The sequence below is a fragment of the Poecile atricapillus genome, chromosome 4, assembly GCF_030490865.1.
Source record: "Poecile atricapillus isolate bPoeAtr1 chromosome 4, bPoeAtr1.hap1, whole genome shotgun sequence".
NCBI lineage: Eukaryota > Metazoa > Chordata > Aves > Passeriformes > Paridae > Poecile > Poecile atricapillus.
In genome coordinates this window covers 41126005-41142904 of record NC_081252.1, presented here as the reverse complement: position 1 = coordinate 41142904, position 16900 = coordinate 41126005, and the positions used below count along the sequence as shown (strand labels likewise).

At 34.5% G+C, this 16900-nt stretch overlaps 1 protein-coding gene across 1 annotated transcript in view; it reads left to right on the top strand.

The window, feature by feature from the left end:
• The window catches only part of GPM6A (glycoprotein M6A), a 113978-nt gene extending 97573 nt beyond the window's left edge, over nucleotides 1–16405 (top strand). Inside the window, exons 4-7 of the mRNA XM_058837825.1 lie at nucleotides 3203–3356; nucleotides 5474–5550; nucleotides 6869–6934; nucleotides 14146–16405. Coding sequence (XP_058693808.1) covers nucleotides 3203–3356; nucleotides 5474–5550; nucleotides 6869–6934; nucleotides 14146–14298 — 450 coding nt within the window. The 3' untranslated portion in view covers nucleotides 14299–16405. The remainder of the gene's footprint in view (nucleotides 1–3202; nucleotides 3357–5473; nucleotides 5551–6868; nucleotides 6935–14145) is intronic.
• Nucleotides 16406–16900: the final 495 nt, after the last annotated feature.

Genomic DNA, 16900 nt, shown 5'->3' with positions numbered 1-16900 from the left:
CAGAGAAAATGATCTAAAAAAAGACTTTATTCTTTCCTGTGCCTTTTTTAAAATCAAATAATTCACAATTTCATTCAATTTTAAAAAGAATTTATAAGCTACCACCTGCTATGACAAGAAACTAATAATTTGTTGTGTAAAGTTAACCTTTTTTTCCTGCCCTTACAGCAGGAAGTATATTACAGCCCAGATTACATTTCTGTGGTTTGCTTCACTGATATCAGTGCTAGCAGCTTCCAGGCATAACCATAATTACCACGTGGTTTAACTTGAAGCTTTGTGTTTTAGTTATTCTTACATAAACAAAGGAAGTTTCCATATTTTTTCCTGTGTTCTTGGTGCTTTTGGTGTTATGACATGAAATTAGGCACATCATTGGCCACTGGCTCTTATCCGTAAGTAACTGAAAGAGGAAAAATGAAGTTCTTCCTTTTCTAACATATGGTTTTAAAAAGAAATCATCATTTGAACAGCTACTTCTGAGATACTCAACCAATCAGATTCACGTTTTTAAAGAGAATCCATTCCATAACAAAGCAGGCAGTTCTCTTTGAGAAGGCAGCTCTTGTGACTCACAGCAACTATCATCTGACAGATTTCTATCATTTTATGCCCAAGGCAGACTTTTTAGAGGCTAATAAACTCTGTTTCCCCCTCTTTGCTATATTAGTGCTTTGTATTATCTCAGTGGAGATTTTTGAGAAGGCTGCTTCATCATTACTACAGATCAGAAAACAAATAGATATTAAAAAGAATTTGTAATGTTCATGGTAAGGCCTATATATTTTTTTCTACATTTGGTGTTTATCACAAAATAGGAAGATTCTCAAATCTATATGGAGACCAGACAAAAAAAAAGTTACTACATTTCAGTAATGTAACTAATATAAAAGATTTAGTACTGCATTAAAATATAATGGATGTGCTACACTGAGACATGTACTCGATTTATTAAGTATTGTTTATTTCAAAAATTCTACAAGGATCACAAGACTTCAGACTTATTTGTTTTTGACAAGCTAAGAATATAGTCTAGGAGGTTGGTGTACTTTTAAAACACTTCTAAATAAATGAGAATTTAAAGTCTCTACCAAGACAGTCTTCTTTCTTATTTATTATTCCTGCCTTAGAAAAAAAATGAGTGCAACTCTTTAGTTTGGCAATAAATTAAGATTGGACATAACACTTTAGTTGGGAATTCATATCCCTAAATCTACATTTCTAAGTAATTTTCCAAGTAATTATTTGTAAGTGCATGCCTGGGGCTGAGCCAGATGTTTTTTCATTACCTTTAACACTCTAATATGGAAAGAAAAAAAAACAAAACAGTAAAAGAAAAATAACAAAAAACAACAATAAAAGGAGCATGTACAGACCAGTATTTACTTGTGTTGACTATTTCCCCTGCAATAGATGGAATAGAATTTCCAATATATAAAGCAACTGATGCATGGAAATGTCTACAGCAGTACTCATGGGTGAATATTTTGGACTTGGCTATCACTGTCTCCGTTTTACTAGTTGGGTTTCTAGTAAGTGGGTTATTGGGAAAATTTGGTAAGGAAGACAGCTGTTACCTGCATGAATGCATTTTTAGAATTTTTTTTTGGTATAAATTAGACACATCAAGTTTTTCTTTTAAACTAGTTGGAAGTTGAGGGAAAAGTTAAAACTGTTTGTAAGTCTCAAACTGGTAAGCATGGATGTAAAGTATGAGTACTGAAGCATGGAGTACTAACTCAAAAAAGGGATGGAAAGCTGACATCAGAAGTATTAAACAGCTTTTCAAACTACTATTACAATTCTCATTTACCTAGGGACAATCAGGAAAATTAACTGAAATAAATTTTAAACTGGATTAATTAAAATACATTAAATCCCTATGTAAATATTCTTCCTCAGAATTAAAATTACTTTTATTTAATAATATTTGGAAATGAGTTAAAGCAAATCAAATTTTCTTTAATATTGCTTGAGAACATACATCTTATAACTTCAAAGCAATAAAAGTACCTCACTTAAAATTCACATCTTTTCTTGTTTTGGATTGCTTTTCCTGATCAGATCAATGTGGATGAGCCATCCCGCTACAATTTTTAGTACTATTTAAAACCTTTAAGATTCTGACCTTATTTGATTTATATAATAAAATCTGTATGTATATTAGGCTTTTTTCCTATATTACCTGAATTGAGACATCTTACATTAAAAAAAAACCAAAAATCAAACAGGAAAATATCGTCCATTTTCCCCTTATTTACTTTTTAAGGTTTAATTTTAAGCAGATTTTTGATCAGTTTATTCAGCTTTCAATAATATTTATTTCTTATTTCTTATTCTCAGAGCCAATATTTTTCTGATGTAAGCAGCTAGAAAAATGTTAGTGTAATGAATTTTTTTTTTTCCAGTCATGTATTTAGATTCCTCAGCATTTCTGAAACCATCAAATGCTGGGCCTACTTGGATTCAATATTTGGAGAATAATTTCCACATTTTACCATGTAGCATCCTATATCCTTTCCACAGCATAGAACAAAACTATGGTTTGTTACTAAGTGTACTTCCCTGTTGTGTCAGGCCAGCAAAGGAGCAGCAAGGTAGCATGTTTACATATTTATAGAACATTTATTTACTATTTTTTCTGAATGAAGAAAAAAATATAGTCTCGTTGGTTCAATGCAAAATGGATTTGCCAGTTAGATTTTGTGGCAGCCATAGACAAAGGTTCATTTTTATCAAGAGCCCAATTTTAAAAGCAAAGGAAGCAAAACCTACAGTATTTAATTTAAATTTTTTACATCATGATCGAAGTGGACGATACAACCATAGGGCTTCTTGTCCTAACTATGGCACAGTGGTGGTGGGAGAGGGACAGATGGGTTTCACAGAGCATGCAGCTGTCTGTACTTCAGGTGCTCCGCTTTGCATCCAGCGTTGGCACAAGAGTTAGAGGAACATGAAGCAAGCTTGCACTTCTGGAAGCATAATTCTTGTTCTTCTGAAACATCACTTTAGTGCTCTGGCATCATTTTGACCTGATCACTAGTGAATTATCAGACCAAAACCATAAATCAAATAAGGACAGAAGCAGACAAAGCCAGTCATAGATGCATTTGTTACTCTCTGTGGTTCCTTATTTCCAATGGTGTATCAGTTAAGTTCTGACTTACCACTGGTATTGTTTTTCCTTCTTTTACTGCAGTTTATTATGCTGACATACATCTTTATGTTGGCCTGGCTTGGAGTTACAGCTTTCACTTCTCTGCCTGTTTACATGTACTTCAATCTGTGGACCATTTGCCGAAATGCCACCGTAGTGGATGGAGCTAATCTCTGCTTGGACCTTCGCCAGTATGGTATGTAAATAAAAAGGACTAAATGAAAAGCAAGATTTTGCAAAAGAAAGCATTCCACTGCTTTGCTTCTATGTATCTGAAATGAGCTGTTCAGTGTTTCTGAAGCTGTTGTTAAGCGTCTCTCTCTGCCCTTTTACTCACTTGTTTAGGCAACACATAAAAGATGAACAGCATTTCCAGACCTGACCAAAATTGAGTCAACCTTGTCCATCTTCCCAGAGCAATGAAAATCCAGCATGGGGCTTTGGCTCAGTGTCTTCTTTAGAAATTGTTGGAATTCATCTGAAATGCTTAATTAGTCATTTATCTGGAGAATGACTTTTAATCTTGTGGAAGGACACTGACTTGGAGATGTGTGATCCTAGGGTATCGGCTGTCTCTGCAGAGGTGATTTGGGACAAGATTCGTTGCTTTGAAAGACCTTGGTGAGGTTACAGTACTGATAGTAACACTCTAAGAAAGAGGTGGAAAGAGAGATAGAGAGACTGGGGCTAAAGCCTGAAGGGTGGAGGTTAAAGTAATGTGCGGATATGCACCTATGTGTGTTTTGAGAGGACGCAAAACTTGGAGAGAAAGGGATTTGTAATCCTAAAGTGTCTGAGAATTCTGGTGTTGATGATGGTAATTCAATTCCTTCCTTCTGCTAGACTGGTTTGATTTTACATTTGATTCTTGTAATACAATTCTGATTGTCTTAGTGATTTCTCAACCCACAGAGCTTTGTGTCTCAACAGACAATTTCTTATCTTTTGTTTCCTTGACCTAAAATAAAATCACAGTATATTTTTAATTGTTATGTGGAGATCTAAAAGATGCTGCTTTTCTTGCCAAAGAAACAGTTTCATTAGTAGTAAATATTTCAATTAACCTGGAATAAAAAATTTGACATTTTTCTTTCATGAGAGGAAAGAAAAGTTGGGGGTTTTTTATTATTAATTGGGTTTTTTTCCTGCACAGCATGGCAGATGAATTTAAAAAGCAATTATCCGTATAGATCCCATCAAGTGTATTAAATTTTTTTTTCTATGAGCTTTTATTTTGTTAATATTCATTATTATTGTTTTATTAATTCTATTTAGAATATTTATAGAACACTAATATATACAGCGTGTATTCTGTGAATGTAGCAGTTCCCTGTAGATTCAGTGCAAAAAGCACTGATTAATATTAGGAAAGAACCATTTTTCATGATAACTGGGTTAATTGCAGTTTTTTCTTCAAGTTAGTCTTTGGTTTAGTATCTGGACATTAGCCAAAGGAAGCAAGGTAGCAGATTCTACTTATTATTGCTGAAAAGAGAAAAAATAAAGTCTAAGATTGCGTAATGCTTTTTTATAACTTGTGAAAGAAGCTTTATACCAGATCAATATGTTTGAAACAAATATACAGCACATTTCTCCACGTGAAGGTAGAGAAGGTTTGTGAACATTTTTAAGTGTATAAACTGGTTTCAAATAACATCTGGTTTTTAATCATTGTGCTGATCAAAGTAGGGAATAAAAATATGTTGAAAAATGGCAGAAAAATTGTTACCTACATATATCTTACTAGGGCTTTCACTAAATAGATGTGTTAGTTTTGTGCTGGCTGAAATAGAATCCTGGAATGGTTTTAGTTGGAAGGCACCTTAACGACAAGTTCCAACCCCCTGCCATGGGGCAGGGAGACCTTCCTCTAGATCAGGTTGCTCACTATCCAACCTGTCCTTCAACACTTCCAGGGATGGGATGTCCATCATTTCTCAGGGAAACATGTTTCAGTGCCTTGACACCCTAACAATAAGGAATTTCTTCCTTACATCTAACCTAAACTTACCCTCTTTCAGTTGAAGCCATTACGCCTTATTCTACTCCAGCATGCTCTTGTATAAAATCCCTCCCCACACTGACCCTTTTAGTTACTGGAAGGCTGTTGTAAGGTCTCCCCAAAACCTTCTCTTCAGCAGGCTGTGCAATCCCAACTGCCTCAGCTTGTCTTTACAGGAGAGTGGCTCCAGACTCCCAATTGTCAACTAAACCCAAATATCATTGTTAAAATAAATTCTTAGCTTTTCTCGTATAAAGGAAGTTGATCTGTACCAGGAATTCTAAATAATGTGGATATTTATTCTTCTCCAGGTATTGTAACTGTTGGAGAGGAAAAGAAGGTTTGCACCTCATCAGAAAGTTTCATCAAGTTGTGTGACTCTAATGAGGTAAATAAATATAGTATTCTTGGCAAATCCATAATATATGTTGTAGTAGGAAGTAGCTGATCTATGTTTTCTTACTGTTAATGGTAAAATTATAGCTCTGGTGATGAATTAAATCACAGTGAAAAATACAGTCAAGCAAGTAGTTTACCTAGTCTTTTACCAAGTACCAAATTTAGTCTGTGCAATTTCTCCATCCATTTGTTTTCTAAATACACTTGTGGTTTATTTGTTAGGGGTTTTTTAATGATTCCAGTATCTAGTTGTTTGTTACTGAGATGTTTTTGAAAGCTAATGCCCCTGCTGCACAATGAATAGGTGCATATAATGAATCACTGATTGAAGGTCTTGTGATTACTGTTGTGACAGAAGAGTAAAGATTTCAAATGGATTTGGCCAAACCTTGTTGAGCTTTAGAATAGTAGCACTTAGTACATTTTCCTTTGTATTTTTTCCCTTGGGCAATCGCCACCTGTTTCAGTGCAGCTGAGGGTTCTGGTTTCGCTTTTAAATGATAAAGGATGAAGACAGGACAAACAAAATTACATCTGCCTAAAACAAAGAGAGGCTAAAATGTTGATCCCTCTGAAGCCAGAAGGATCAACATTTGTTAAGTGTTTTACTGGATCTTACTATGGTTGGATAAATCTTAGAGGGAAGGTACACAATCTGCCCTTATACCAAAACCATCTTAGAAAATGCAGCTCTTATGGTGCAACTGACTCTCTCTGGCTGCTGTGTAAACCAGGTCACTGAAATTTAAAGCAAATGTAGTCATTTGGTTTGGGGTGACGTGAGGAAGGTGGTTAATTTGAATTATGTAAGTAACCTGGTTTATATTATATCACTATGAACAAATTTGAGAGGAAAGTGGATCAATATATGAGGATGAAAAGCTACAGTTAATGAGGGGGAAATGGGGTTTCTTAGGCTGTCTCTGCCACTGGAGAAACCACTTCAAACATAAGCCTTGTAAGGTAGCGTTGTAGTATTGCAGCATAAAAAAAAAGAACTCAAAAAACCCCTCAAAATGTACTGCGGTGTTGATTTTTAAATAATTATTTTTTTAATATTTTATTATGTAAATACTGTATTTTTAAATAGAGATATGTTTTTCCTCCAATATGAGCCTTGTAACAAAACAAGCACAAGCACAATTACATGTAGTGATATAAATCTCTTGGAAAAATATTCCTCTTAATTTCTTCTGTGGAAGGGTGGCACCAGGAAGGTAATTATTTGTTCTATGTTGTTCTGAATTTTTGTTCATTTTCTGTTTGCTGTACAACCATGACAGTCCTTTCTTTACTTTCCTTTGCAGCTAAATATGACATTCCACTTGTTCATTGTGGCACTTGCTGGAGCTGGAGCAGCAGTCATTGCTATGGTAAGCTACCCAACACTCTCATCTGAATTGCTGATACCTTCTGGTTCTGACTTAGGATCAGCTGTTCAATTTCCATACTATCACTCAAAGTTATTGTTAAAATGTAGTTCTGTAATTCAATTATCTTTCTTTTTTTTTTATTTTTTTATTTAATATATTGATGGATTCCCTTTGAAGTAGAATAGAATATGATGATTACTTTTTTTTAATTAAAAAAACCACCTTTAAGCACATGCTAAGAATTTTTACTATTCTCTTGCTGTATTCAGACAAGTGACTGAATCATGTGTCTATGTTGTAACCATAGTATTATACTTTTATGATCTCTGCCTTTCTGGGTATTCATAGGTTTGCCACACTGCTATTTTAGGAGCAGAATCTTTTTGTCAGTTCTGTGAATATATATGAATGTGTTGATTTTTCTGTCAGGACTAATTTTTCTGCTCCTTTATAATGAAGATTACTTTAAATTTAGTGACATTTTTTCAATGAGAAGGTTCCACTGAGAAAAAAGTGCATGAGCTAGTGCCCTGCTCTTCTGTCGTTTGTCTGCTGTATTTGCTTAAGCATAAAGATATTTTTAGACTCGCAGTTCTGTACTGGTGTAGGTTTGCATTATGCACCCTGGAATGGGAAATGAAAAGTGACTCTTACTTGGTGCTGATGCATTCATAAGTGTTAGTTGTGGTGATTACTATATACTGCTTACACTTGGAATTTTTTATGGATCATAGGGCCATGATTATTTTTTATCCTTATAATTGCATCTATAAAAAAGTACAGACAGAAAATAATAATTTGTTGTTTTCAAACCAAAATTTTTCTGCTATAATTCCAAAAATGGTCACCATATAACAATTATGATAATATATCATTGGTGTTAGGAAATTTAATCCAAGAGATCATTTTTCCACTGTATGATTATTTTGAAGTATATTCAGTAGACACCATAAAATGCTATTTCGTTCAGATGAAAATTCTGCATTTCAAGAAAGTTTTGAATCCAAATAGCCACCAAAAGGTATTCAATAAAAAAATAACACATCTGCAATGAAAGAAAATTAAGTACATTTTGCCACATAGTTTAAATACATAATACTTTCAATGTAGATTTTAAAAAGAGGTGATAGTAATTCAATTACCATTCAGTTACCTTCAAAGCTCAGCATATCAAAGATACCATAGCTGTATTACAGCAGGCACAAACACCCTTTGAATTCACTTTGATGGTGCACATTTATTCACACATTTTTGAAGGGTTGCCCATATCCGAGTGTGCTTTCTGTTGAATTCTATAACTGCACAGTGCAGACATGATAACGCTGTTCCAACAAAAACAAAAATTAATGTTCTAAGTGCTAATAAATTGCATACTGTGTTCTAAGTGCTAATAAATTGCATACTGTCCCAGTGCTGGTAGATGTATGTTTCATTAAAAGTTTGCAATGGTTTTATACACTTTTTTCAAGTTTGTCACTGTACTGTTTGTTTTTAACCTACCATTTTAATATGTTAGGTACCTTCTAAAGATCAGCACACCCCACTCTCTGATAGTGTAATTTCTAAAACCAGCATCCCAGACCATATCTGTAGGTTGAGACTTGTGCTTCACACTTGACACTGTAGCCCAAACACAAGCATAGGACATGAGGGAAAATTGAGAATTTTGTGTTTGGACATGCAGATATTAACAGGTTCTCCTTTAAGGGAAGTTTACTTTCCCAAGGTAAAAGTGATTTAAGGGAGGAAAAATTAATTTGGGGTCCTAACTATCTCATCTAGGAAGAAGAAGAAATCTTTTTTCTCCAGATCTTACACTCAAATTAGTAGACAGAGCTAATGCATCAGCAGTGAGAAACTGCAGAAGTCATTTCAGTCATTGGAGAACCACTGCCCTTCACTACATGGGCTGTTTCAAGAATAATCACAAACATGAAATTTGTGTATATCCAGAACATGTTGGTGAAATTCAACAGGAAAATTAGATTAAAATACTAGTCTTTTGCAAAAGAAAAAGCTTATTAATATAGTGTACTCTTAAAACTTCTCTTGCAAACAATTACTTTAAACCAGAATTGTCCGTCTGACTAAAGTGGTAAGTATATTGTATTTATGGCCAGCCAGTAACACTACTGCAACATCAGGGACACTGCTGAATATGCCCTCTGAATTGACATTTAAAGTTATGTCATCAATATACTCCACTGTATCTTCACTTCTGAAATTGTAAGCATTTGCAAGTGCCAGACTATTTAATATCTGAAGATTTCCTAAACCCTCCAATGTCAATATGTTCTACAAAATTCACAAAAGAATCAGCTTATTCATAAATGTTTTCTATCTGTCCCCAGGATACTTTTCATGAAACTGTATTTTAAAAATACAGTTTTTTTAAAAAGTAGTCACTTATTAGAAAAGCATCACAAAACTTGTTAATGCCTGCAAAACCATTTGGTCACAAAATCACAAATTCCTCATATCTCTTGGTCTCAGATTTGCATATGAATTTTTTCACAATTCACTAGATTCCTCTTTAGTCTGCAAAGGAGAATTTGGGGGTTCAAAAGGAGAATTGTCCTACATATTAGGTCTGATATATAGAAAAAACTCATGTTTTTTACAGTATATGTCAGGGAAAGTTTTGTTTTGCATCAAAGAACACCGTTGAAGAGTTTATTTTAAAAATGTATAATTCCTGCTTCAACCCAGGATGGGAAAAAAAGAACCAAAACCTGATAGAGTTATTTATGTTGTAAATGCTTTTTGAGAGTCTTCGTCACAGAAAATATAGCCAAGCTTTTGAATCATATTTAATTTGTACCATAGATAATTCTGAGGAGTACTGTTCTTTCTGATGTCTGAGTGAATAACAAATGCATATGGAAAAGATCATTAAAATCAAGAGTTGATTGTAAAGCCAGTATACATTCCGTCTGTGGTGTTTCCCCAAAAATACTGTAGAAAAACTTAATTATGAGATGTAAAATGTACTTTCTCAAAAGTTACCACGTGAGCTTTTGCCTTAACTTCCACACAAATTATGTCCTGCAAGGTGGAGATGCAATCAATTATCCTGAAATAGGAACAAGGGAAATGTAAAGTGGTCTGTCCTTCTCCCCAGTATGATTGTGCTCTTATGCAGGTGTCGTGGTTTTGAACCAGTAATTAACAAAAAGGGGAAAAAAGAATTATTTATTTCTTGCTGTGAGATATGGATTAAAACAAGAGCAAACTAGGCATAAAACTTAAAAGGAATAAAGAAAGTTTATTGACAAACTACAAGAACAAGAACACCAGAATAAACTTCCAGAAAAACCTTTTCATTTCTTACTGCTCACCATTCTTTTGTTCACATGACAACAGAGACAAAAACTTAATAATTTTGATGGGTTAAACAGTCCCAATTCTTTCTATAGTCTTTTCCTCAGTTTCTGTAAAGAAACAGAAGTTCCTTTCTGTTAATTTATGGAGTTTCTCACAAGAAAGCTATTTTGTTATAGTTTTCTGTTTCCTTGATATCAGCTGCCCAGAGCTGCTGTTATCAAAGCTCACTCCTCCCATTCCACATCACTCTGAAATGTGTTATGGGTCATGATGTTTAGGGATAGTATTTTTAAGGATAAGTTAGTCAAAGGCAAAAAGTATTCTTCATCTGTTTCTGTGAGCTTCACTAGAAAACAGTTTTTTCATTGCCTCTCAAGGCTTCAAATCTCCCAGCACTTCACTATACCATAATTACTCTGCTTTTTACTCAAATTTACACTTTGAACACTCTATTCCTCCCCATACACTATCATGAATTAAAGGAGTTCTTTTCAGGACTTCATTGTCCATCCCCATAGTTTTAACAGAAAGATATTTCAGCTTAATTAAAGCATCTTCTTAATTCTCTACGTTTCTTGAAGTTTCTTTTCTTTCTTGCCACTAGTAGTTTATAAAGTCTCTTTTCATGTTGATCACTCTCCTTTTCTCTCTCTGGATAAAAAGATTAATCCGCAAGTCTCATCTGGATAAGAAAGAGTTAAAATCTTGCCCAAGCTTCTGTAGATGGTTCGGTGATCTCTGCTGAACAGGAGCTGGAGCTGTCTGCGATGAAAAGTTTCTCATAGCTGCTCTGGAGAGCATGGTCACTGTCTCTGCTTGCAGCAGGCTTAGAGCTCTTCTCCTTCTTTACTCGGCAGTTTCTGGTGAATTCCATCACGGCAAAACCTGCAGCCAAGCCAGGAACCGGCCTGGCCTAGCTTGGCTCGGAGCAAGCTCCCGCAGGCCCCATCTCCCGGCCGGGAGACGGGAGACGCGGCAGGCCCAGCCCGGCCCCCGCCCGGCCACATGTGGCCGGGCAGAGCCCGAGAGGCCGAAGCTCTGCTACCTTTCACAGCCAGAAAACAAAGAGAACCACAGAGTTCTGGTTTTATACTTTAAGGTGGGGTTCACAAGTTGATTCCACTTTTCAATGGCTAAAACTGCTGTCAATTCTCAGCAATGACCGATAATTGGTCAGGAGAGACAACTCCCAGCAGTCCCCAGCAACTTTAACTTTCTTAAAGGTAAAGTAACCCCATGACAGCAGGTTATGAGATGCATGTAAAGGGAGGAAGAAAAGTTATTTAGACTTGGGTCTTGGGGAAGTAGTGACATGTCCTGAATGGAAAAATACAACTACCCCCTTCCAAATACCCTGCTACGCTACCTGCAATTCCACAATTTCTAAACACTGAAGCATACTTTCACATTATGAAGAAATCTAAGCTGAAATAGGTATGGAAAGACCCTCCACTCTTTTGCATATGTCTGTAATTGAAACCTCCTGAGGCAGACTGTGGAAGCTGCCTGGCTTCAATTTAAATAAGCCTTGATGGGGGCCCCACTGGCTTCAGGCTATCCAGGTCATGGAATTGTGAAATCCAATTACACAGCCACTTAGAAATGACCTCCTTGGTGTGGCAATTTTATCTAGGAACTTGGTGTTAAAATAAAAATAACAAAGGTGGCGGGACAGTTCAATGTATATATCATTATAAAACATGGACATATATTTGAGATTATAGAAGTTAAAGTAAGTCTTTCCTGGCATGTCTTCCTACTTACTGTGAATATAAACTCCAAGAGTTTTCAACAGTTACTACAGTAGTTTGATTCAGCAACTTCATAAAGAAGGGATGGACAAAGAATGGCTGTTTAATGAAGGTCAGACTGTTACCAGTATACCTTCAAAACAGTCTTTTTTTTAACAAAGAAAAACACCAAGTGAAGCTGCAAGACATTGAGTTTAAATTTGTCTCTCACTGGGTCATTACCAAATATTCAGTGATGATAAGACAACTGCCTACATAATCCCATTTTCATCACAGATTCTTCAGTTGCAAGGATTTCTGGTAAATGTGTTTTAAAAAGTCATGAAGATGTGAGTACACTGCTCAGATGCCCCCCACTTTCAGGATTCTCACGTCTGAGATTTAGGTTGTATTTTTAACAGAAATTTCAGACTCAAAGGACCAGTATTCATGTTTTCATTGTGTGAAAATTGCAATTGAGATTACAAAATTGTTAAGATTACCAGTTTATTTTGATGTTTTTTATTTTTTTTATTTTGATTTTTCTCAATAGTTTTGCTGTGGAGAATTTAAGGTGTTTCATTCAGTACAATGGGGATCCAGGATTAGGATCTTTCATTTGATCTAGAAATGCCTGATCCAGAAACTACCCATAGTGAAAGATTTTGGAAGAGCTGAGTTAGGATAGAAGGTGTTCCCTTTTCCTGTGCACTAAATTATGACTAGAGAGTGTTCCAGAGTGACACACAACATGCTGCCATCTCCAAAATCTATATTCATGGATTGCATTGCTAGTGCTCTTTAGATAATAAGAAAATCCTAAAGATGTGCAGAAATACTACTCTCTAATTTTGGGTTTTTTCCTAGAGAACAGATTCTCTGAACAACTTCTATTTTATGCCTTTTCAAGTCAGACAGTATTCCTCAAATAAGGATTAATTGGAAACTTGGCATAAAACATGAGGATAAAAAAAGTAGCAAAAATATCTGGTCTTTTTAAGGGCTTCAGAGTGCTTTCCCTGATCTTGATTATCCAGATAAAGAAATATACTTTTGTATATTTCTTTGTATATTTTGTATGTTTGCTCTACTAATCAGCAAAAAAAAAAAAAAAAAGGCCCAAATAACATTGGATATTTCAAAAGATAAAAAATCGTATTAGAATAGATCTGTTCATTTAATATGAATGTAAGACACTTGTATCTACAACAGTACAACATGAATGGGAGAATTTCCATAATCTCAAGGTGTTTTCCTATTATTTATTGTATTATTATTCCATTTTCCATTAACTGAACCCTGTTATAATTCCTTTAGTTCTTAGAGAAGTGAAATACTTTGGATCTCACAAAATCGTCCATTGCTTCTGAGGAAGTAGACTAACATAAATTAAAGAGATTTTCTCATCAGAAAGTGTCTGAAAGCCTGCTAGGGAAGGAATAAATGTCTAGAGAGTCCCAGCATAAACCAGTTGATTATCCTTGTGGAACATTTTTATTTTCTGATTCAATACAGAGTAAATAGAACATCCAAATTTTTATTTTTTTTTTCAGTTATATTTTATCTCATTTTGCCTAACTGAACTTATTTTTCAGTTATTGACAATTTTTCCCCAGATTGGTGAATTAAATACAGAGCTAAAATTGTAATTGAAAGAAGTCATAGCTAAATAGAAAGACAATGCTAACTTTAAGAAATTAAAAAGCAAAACTTCCTGTAGTTATTTATATTAGATATATAGCCATAAGATATGTCTATGGCATATTTTTATCTTATGAACTACTTTAACAAACACTTCTTCAGCAGGGAAAAGTGTACAATAAATACATAACCAGAGGACATTTTTACATGCACCTTTGCAGACTAGCTGAAAAATAATGCAGGGATGATTTGTGGATTTTTCAGGTTTTAGATTCTTTTTTCTTATATCTATTTTTACCAACTGCTAGTTATAGTAACAGTAACAGCTACGAGATGAGTAATCTGAAGATTAATGAAGCCTGAATTTGCCATCAATGTCCTATACTACTTCTTGACACAAGAATGCCTAGTTCATGCTGCTGAGAACCCAGTCTCTGCCCTACAGCCTTCAGGTTTGTACTTGCTCTGTTCTGGCTGCCTCTATTGCTTCTTAATGCTGTGTTACCTCTCTTGCAGGTTCACTATCTCATGGTCTTGTCTGCCAACTGGGCCTATGTGAAAGATGCTTGCAGAATGCAGAAATATGAGGATATTAAATCAAAGGAGGAACAAGAGCTGCATGATATTCATTCTACTCGCTCTAAAGAGCGGCTCAATGCTTATACATAAAAGAAACCTTGTCTTACTTCCTAACATGTGAATGCTTTGTTGTTTAACTAAAGGCCATCCTATCATTTTAAAAACAAATGAAAGTGCTTCTCACAAAAGATAGTTTGGGTGACTTACATATCACCTACATACAATTCTTGGTTGTCTAGCACTTGGTTTCTTAATTAGTTCTTACTTTGTGTGACCATTCTACACCACAAAGCTCCTAAATAGACTTTCCTGAATCCCTTTAAGCTAATTAGTTCTGATAGGTCAAGGATACTAAACTATTGTCAAATACAACTATGTGTTTGATTTTTTTAATCACTTTGTATGTGTTATGCATAACACCTTTTGCATTGTTTCTTATATGTTTTTGGAAAAAAGAGTAGCTTTTTATACTTTTTAGTTTTGAGTTCAGTAACTACTTTAACTACAGGTATACTTCAAAGGGACCATTGTACATGATGTACAATATATAAAGAAAACATTCTGATGACTTTCCTTTATATATGGAAAACCTGCCAGAGGGACCCTGATCAACTTGAATGAAGGTCCTAAGAACGTTTTAAACAATCAAAGGTGCAATTTCTAAATTTGTAATAGTGGGTAAAAAAATTAAAAAAAAAGCGAAAAAAGGAAAAAAAAAGAAAAAAAAGAAAAAAGTGCTTCTTATCTTTGTTAACATTGTATTATTGATGTTTTTAAAGAATATTCTCTTGTTTCAAGTTCCATGGGTGATAATTCCTGTTTGTATTGTGAGCATGCAGTCCGTGGTGCTAACAATGCATGGCCACTTGCCTTTTGAAGGAATTCAATACCACGGCTACCTGTTAACGAGTTATGGTATATAGACAACTGTTAATTAAGTGATATAGTTATTCATAGTTTTCTACAGAATAATCTCTCTTTAATTCAATGATGGTTATGCTAAATTGGAGCTGTCCATGTGATGATGTAAGAAATTACTGCTTAGCTACATTTATGAAAGTAATATATCAAAAAATGCAGTGACCATAGGAGTCAGATGTCTTTTTACCTGCTTTAAAAATTTAAATGGATTGCACCTGTCTGAACTGTAAAAGATATATTAAAGGAGACTTCCATAAATGTTATAGCTTGGCTTCTAGCTTTCCTACACATAATGGTTTACCTGTATTACGTTGAAGTAAGGTGAAAGACCACTACAGAGCTTATTATTTCAAAGTGTAGTAATATATTTGAACCTTTATTTTGATAGGAAAATGTTATCAGAAAGATAGGTCATCTTAATTTGAAAGAATTACCTGTATCAAAAACAGAACAAAAAACCCTATTTAAGAAAAGTCGGTATTATTGGACCAAATTTGGTGGATTTTTTTTTATTTTATTTTGCCTATTTCTAATGCTACAAGAATGCTGTAAAGTGTCTTTTAAAGTGATGTAGCCTGACAAGACATTTTTGTCAGTGTTAAAAATCTTAGGTAGTTTTGTGCACTTATTGGACCATTGTGAATTCTCTCTCAGTGTAAGTGCATTTCTAATAAAACTTCTTGAGTAAAACTCTTCTTTGTACTATTAATAGTCATGCATCATCAGTAATTTTTAACGATTCTTGTAGTAAGTAGAAGGTAATACTATAGTTACTTGTGGCATGATAATGCATTAAGTAGTATTAGTTGGTTGAGTTTTTTTTCTTTTTCTTTTCTTTTGCTTGTTTTGGGGTTTTTTTGGTTGTGTTTTTGATTTGGGGTTTTGGTTTTGGTTTGGAATTTTTTTTTTACACTTAAGCTGTCCTACGGGGTCAACAGTTTTCTGATAATGTGCAGTACCGGTATTACAGTTCTGCAAAAAGTATTAGGAACCTCTTTTTGGATTCTATATTGTAGTGTTTCAGTTTTGTGTCTTAAAATGTTTGTGCTGATTTTTAAAACTATGTCTTTTAAACTCATGTAATGATGTTAATGCTTTTGGCTCTTCTCTGGTATTAGAGTTTGTATTTTCACAAAGAATGCTTTGTAGCAGGCATTACAATTAATCTGTTTTGTACATAAATGTGCCAACAGCTTGATGGTGGCGTTTTTGAAATGTAGAACAAAGTGCTTGCAAAATGTAATAAACACACTTGTGTACTTTGTGTTCTTGTTAATTCTTTGTGTAGTTTTTCTTTGCCTATACTGGACAGGTCACTGAAACCAAAAATGGAAGAAGTTTGTTTCTCCCATAGACCTTGCTACTGCACAGATTGCTTTGAATATGTCTCCTAATCAGCATTTAATGTCAGAAATCATATATCCTAAGACTAAGAGAGCAAAATATTTTCTTAGAACAGAGTTTCGTACTCTAGGAAGTGACAGGTAGCAGGAGCCATACTTGCTATATTTTTAACATATCAGTCAAAAGAACAGTTGGGAAAGAATCCCATTACTACAGTATAATTTGGAACAGCTCAGCAGAAACTGATCTGACAGCAGTTTGAATATTCCTGAGGATACTGATTTCTGGATGTTACAGTAGCTAATACTTTGAAACCTCAATAACAATACTACATTACTTATGTGCATGCAAAGTAATTGAAATGGTTAAGAGAGATCTATAGCCATGCCAACTAACCTGATACCACTAAGGAAAATTATTTAAAATA